The sequence below is a fragment of the Diadema antillarum genome, unplaced genomic scaffold, assembly GCF_040938485.1.
Source record: "Diadema antillarum isolate AM-2024a unplaced genomic scaffold, OU_Dant_1.0 scf00000044, whole genome shotgun sequence".
In the NCBI taxonomy this organism is placed as follows: Eukaryota; Metazoa; Echinodermata; class Echinoidea; order Diadematoida; family Diadematidae; genus Diadema; species Diadema antillarum.
The window spans coordinates 1,007,445-1,011,952 of NW_027270933.1; the positions used below are offsets into that span (position 1 = coordinate 1,007,445).

Below are 4,508 nucleotides of genomic sequence, written 5' to 3' on the forward strand. Positions count from 1 at the left end.
CTCCTACAAACGCCTGAAGCACTGCTTAAGCCACAAGTGGTAGAGGGAGTACCAGAAAATATACACCGGAAGCAACTCGCCAAAAAGCAGTATGACAAATAGGTAGTGCCCTTCCGGAGTTGGAGATTGGAGAAAGGGTTCAAATCCCACCATCAGGTTATGAGTGAAGACTAGGAGTCTGCAAGGAGAAAGTGGGTCCGAAGTCATATTTGACCCTGACATATACGGATTAGACCTTGAAAAGGAACCTGAGCAACCCAGCAGTTGAAGTTGGATACAATCTCCACTGGCCTGTCATCTAAAGAAACGTCAGCCAGCACTGGTCGCGATGCTCAGCAGCAATGAATAAATCCGGCCCACAAGATCTATCATAACCAGGCAAAACATTCGTATTCCAGCGAATATCAGCAGTTTGATCGTGGATAGTTTGAAAAGAAAGCACAATAACAGCTAAAGCAACTAAAAACAAAACAAAACAAAAACAGCAATGCTTGGGATTTATATGAAGAAGTGGAACTGTGCACGCATAAGATCAGACTGTTTTGAGTTGTTTGAAGGCAAAAAAAACGATTGAAAATATTGTATAAGATTGTTTCATATCCATTGGAACATTTAAACCATCATGTGAACTGTATTGATAACTGCACTTGATCAATAGCCTGAAGAGAATGACGCCTATTCAACTCCATGGTATCAGTTGACATAGGACTTTGTTAATGAGCATTGGTTTAAAGCGCACACAGGTGGAGCTTTCATCGGCGCAAAGAACTCAGAGGATCATCTATTGCAATGTTTGGCAGTAAAACTTGTAATATAGTTGGGATACCCTTAAACACACCAAAAAACAAAAAAAGAAAAAAGAAGAAGAAGAAGAGAGAGAGATAATGAAGAAAAGAAAAAAAGAATTGAAAATACAATTGGATTTTCCATTGTTTGAACTATCTTTATTTTTAAGGAAGGGAGATAAGACAGCACTATCGATCTTTATCCAGATCACAATCTGATATCGTCGTTGTAACTAAGTCAATGACATGAAGTTATAAACGCACGTTTTCGGCTCAAAGTCTTTTTATTTTTGAGGTGAAACATCATCGACCATCTCACAGAACAATACAAAAGCAATATGTTTCCTCGGAAGCAGGTACTCCGAGGTGCTTTACACGAATTCGCTAAAACTAAATATCACCATAAGACAAATTTGAGATTATGTTTTGATACTCCTCATTTTTTGCCTCCCGTATCCAAGAAAAAGATGCTCGAATTGGGACTAGATTCATCGGTAAGAAATTAAAAGGAGATAGTATTATATCATTTTCTCGCCTGCAGGATGGACTACTTGTATATCGTAGACGAGGAGATCGAGGAATGGGAATATAGTCAAAATTTGACAATGTCAAATATCTCCAAGAAGAACGCCAAGGTCAAAGTGAAGGGAAAAGGGAAGGCCAGTTGCATCGATTGCGGAAACGAGTGGACCAGCCGTCACACAAGAGTGTCTTTCAACTTTAGGGCTGAGACGGACGACAAAGTATGCATGCATTTTTAGTGGTTCACGTTAAAACTTTGTTCCTGTGAGTTTCACAGAGTTTTTGTTTTGTTTTGCTTTGTTTCTTCAATTCCATTTCCATGAAGTATTTCAATCCTATATAATTCTTTGGATTAGCAAATAATAAGAACGTATGTAATCTTCGAGGGTCGCCGCGTGTATATTGAGTTAACGATATAATGATAAAAATACTTTCTAATTTCATTGGGATTCAAATCTTTTCAGTGGCGGATCCAGGAATTCCGTAAGGGGGGGGGGGAGGCGCAAAAGAAAAAAGGTATTTCTGGTGTCAATTCTGGGTTTCATCGGTTGGCATGCATAAACCCCCCCCCCCCCAGACTTCAGACCAATTTTGTGTTGCCATTACGCGCACGCGACCCCTTTCATTTTTTTTCCTTTTATTTCTTTTATTCTAAGATAAATTAAAGGGGATGCACCCCCTGGATTCGTCACTGCTTTATCATGTTTATCACGCTGAATGTACAACCATGCGGCTTGCAAATCGCTGTTTTAAACGTTTTATCAAATTGAATTGAGGCTGTAAATAACAAGGAAACACCGAAGTAAAATATTAATAGTTTATAAGTTACTTCAGTTCAAATAACAAAGTTCAAATGAAGTTGCTGTTCTATTTTCTAAGATTGTCTAGGGATGGTACATTTTACGCATACTTATTGATACATCAATTGAGCTGTAATTCTATAGTACGATTATACATGTTCATGCTGCTCTCTCACTTTGGGCGCGGGGCCCAAATATTCCTGTTTCAACTGTAAGACCTGGTCCTCTACATTTTTATTAGAAAGTTAGAAATGTCCGGTAGCTGCAAAAAAAAAAAAGTTTTAGAATTATATAGATGTGTCCATTCATCAAATTAATTTCAAAAAATCACTGCTGAAATATTTATCCACAATGAGCAGAAAATTAAGTACAATCTTATGTGATATAGATTATTTGCTGACAGGTTTACAAAATTGGGTCGCAAGGCTGCAAATTCTGTGAACTTTTCTATGTCATGAGTATGACGGAGGAAGAGTTTCGGCGCATCACCATCGAAGCGCTGGAAAGGTGAGACAGAGAGTATAACTAAAACAACAACGACTGAACTCTTCCTTTTCATGTCTGCAAAGAATAATGTCCAGCACACGGAGAATTACACTGTACTTTCGTGTTTAAACATTATGTTCTCACGTTAGATGTCATTGTGTTCTTACATCTCCTTGATGTTTTATGCATCTGAATGATAGTTTTCGAACATTCTCTGTGTAATATGTTTTGTTCATAAACATCTGTCGTGGAAAATCATTAAAATAATTATGCCTCAATTCAATATTGAATATGTTACACTTTAAGTGACTTTGATAGTCATTTATAATACCTGCGTATTTTCACACATTTATCATTATGCTTTACAAGTATCTTAATGGTGTTTTTTTTAATTGTATAATTTGTGTCTTCTTCCTTTACACTTCTTAGAAATATTTGGTATTTAGAGCACTTTATGATACCTGCAAGTTTTTTTATGTAACTATCACGGGTTATTTCATCATCTACAAATATTAACTGATTTCATCGTCAATACGTTTCTTTCTTTCTTTCTTTTTTTGGACACTGAAAAAAGAAAAAGAAATTTTATGAACGTGTTGCCCCAAAACACATATTAGTGCATGTAGAGGCATGAAATAAACATACATAAATAGATATAAGTTTGTATATACAAGATGCGTATATTCAAACGCATCTCAAAGTATACACATGAATTATATGTCTTTATAAACATAGCTAAAGTGGCTCTTTGTTTTTCTATATTATACTTGATAGAATGGAAGAGCGACACTACGGACAGGGAGGAGGGAACTCAGTGGGGAACCGTGTGAGAAGAGGTCCCCCTCATTTGTGCTATCTGTGTGAGGACTGTCTAAATGGTTCATGCTGCATCAGTGGGAATGCTTGCAATACGTAGACCCAATATATTATATAGCGGCTTTGGGAATAGTAGAGTCTGGTGAAGGGAAATTTGATAGCAACGGACTTGTGAATCTCTTTCCGTCTAGATATTTGTCTACATATAATTCGTTTATTTCTCTCCCACTTTCCTCTGTTTTATGCTGACTTCTCAAGGGAACCCAAACCCAAAGAGCAATTAGGATTGAGAGAAGCAGCAATATTAGTAGGACACATCAGTGAAAGTTATAAGGAAAATCGGACAATCGATGCAAAAATTTTGAATTTTGAAAGTTTTGGTGTTGGAACCGCTGGATGAGGAGACTAACAGACTAATAGAGGTTATGACGTATACTTTAAAATTTCATAACTTTTGCATCGATTGTTCGATTTTCCTCAAGCTTTCACTGATGTGTTCTACTAATGTTGCTGCTTTCACCACTCAATCCACATTGCTCTTTGGGTTTGGGTTCCCTTAAACTTTTTTTTTTTTTGGGGGGGGGGGGGAGACCTGCCATTCTCACCCCCCCCCCCCCCAAAAAAAAAAATCATATTTTTATTTATTTGATTCATGAGACGGAAAACCTTATGGCTAATAATCATTTGCTTTAAGTTTATCTCCTATAAAGGAAGGAGTTGGTCAATGCATGACTCTTTCAACTTCTTCAACTATGCATCATCTTTGAGAATTTGACATGATATACAACCAACTTTTCGGAACCAGATCTTTAAAGTAAGCATTTTATAGACGTGTCTCTATTTGGCAAATACTCGTAACGGAAGAGAGAGAGAGAGAGAGAGAGAGAGAGAGAGAAAAAAAAAGAAAGAGAGCGTTGGAGAAAGTATATTTTGGACAAGAGAGTGGCACAAAACTACATTGTAAATGCTCTGTCTATTAGTCTATACCCTCCTCAGTTTAGCATAAAGACCGGTGGCACCGGAAATGTGGTGCCAAAAAAAAAAAAAAATGCTTTCCCTCATTCCTCACAGGTGAGTTTATTGAAACGTTTCCATTTTG

General features: G+C 37.2%; 1 protein-coding gene across 1 annotated transcript; it reads left to right on the forward strand.

The window, feature by feature from the left end:
- The first annotated feature begins 1,343 nt into the window (after window positions 1–1,343).
- On the forward strand, window positions 1,344–3,718 carry LOC139713839 (uncharacterized). Its single transcript, XM_071625548.1, has 3 exons — window positions 1,344–1,528; window positions 2,511–2,614; window positions 3,368–3,718. Exons 1-3 carry the CDS (start codon window positions 1,391–1,393, stop codon window positions 3,507–3,509), a joined length of 384 nt encoding a protein of 127 aa, XP_071481649.1. The 5' UTR covers window positions 1,344–1,390; the 3' UTR covers window positions 3,510–3,718.
- Window positions 3,719–4,508: the final 790 nt, after the last annotated feature.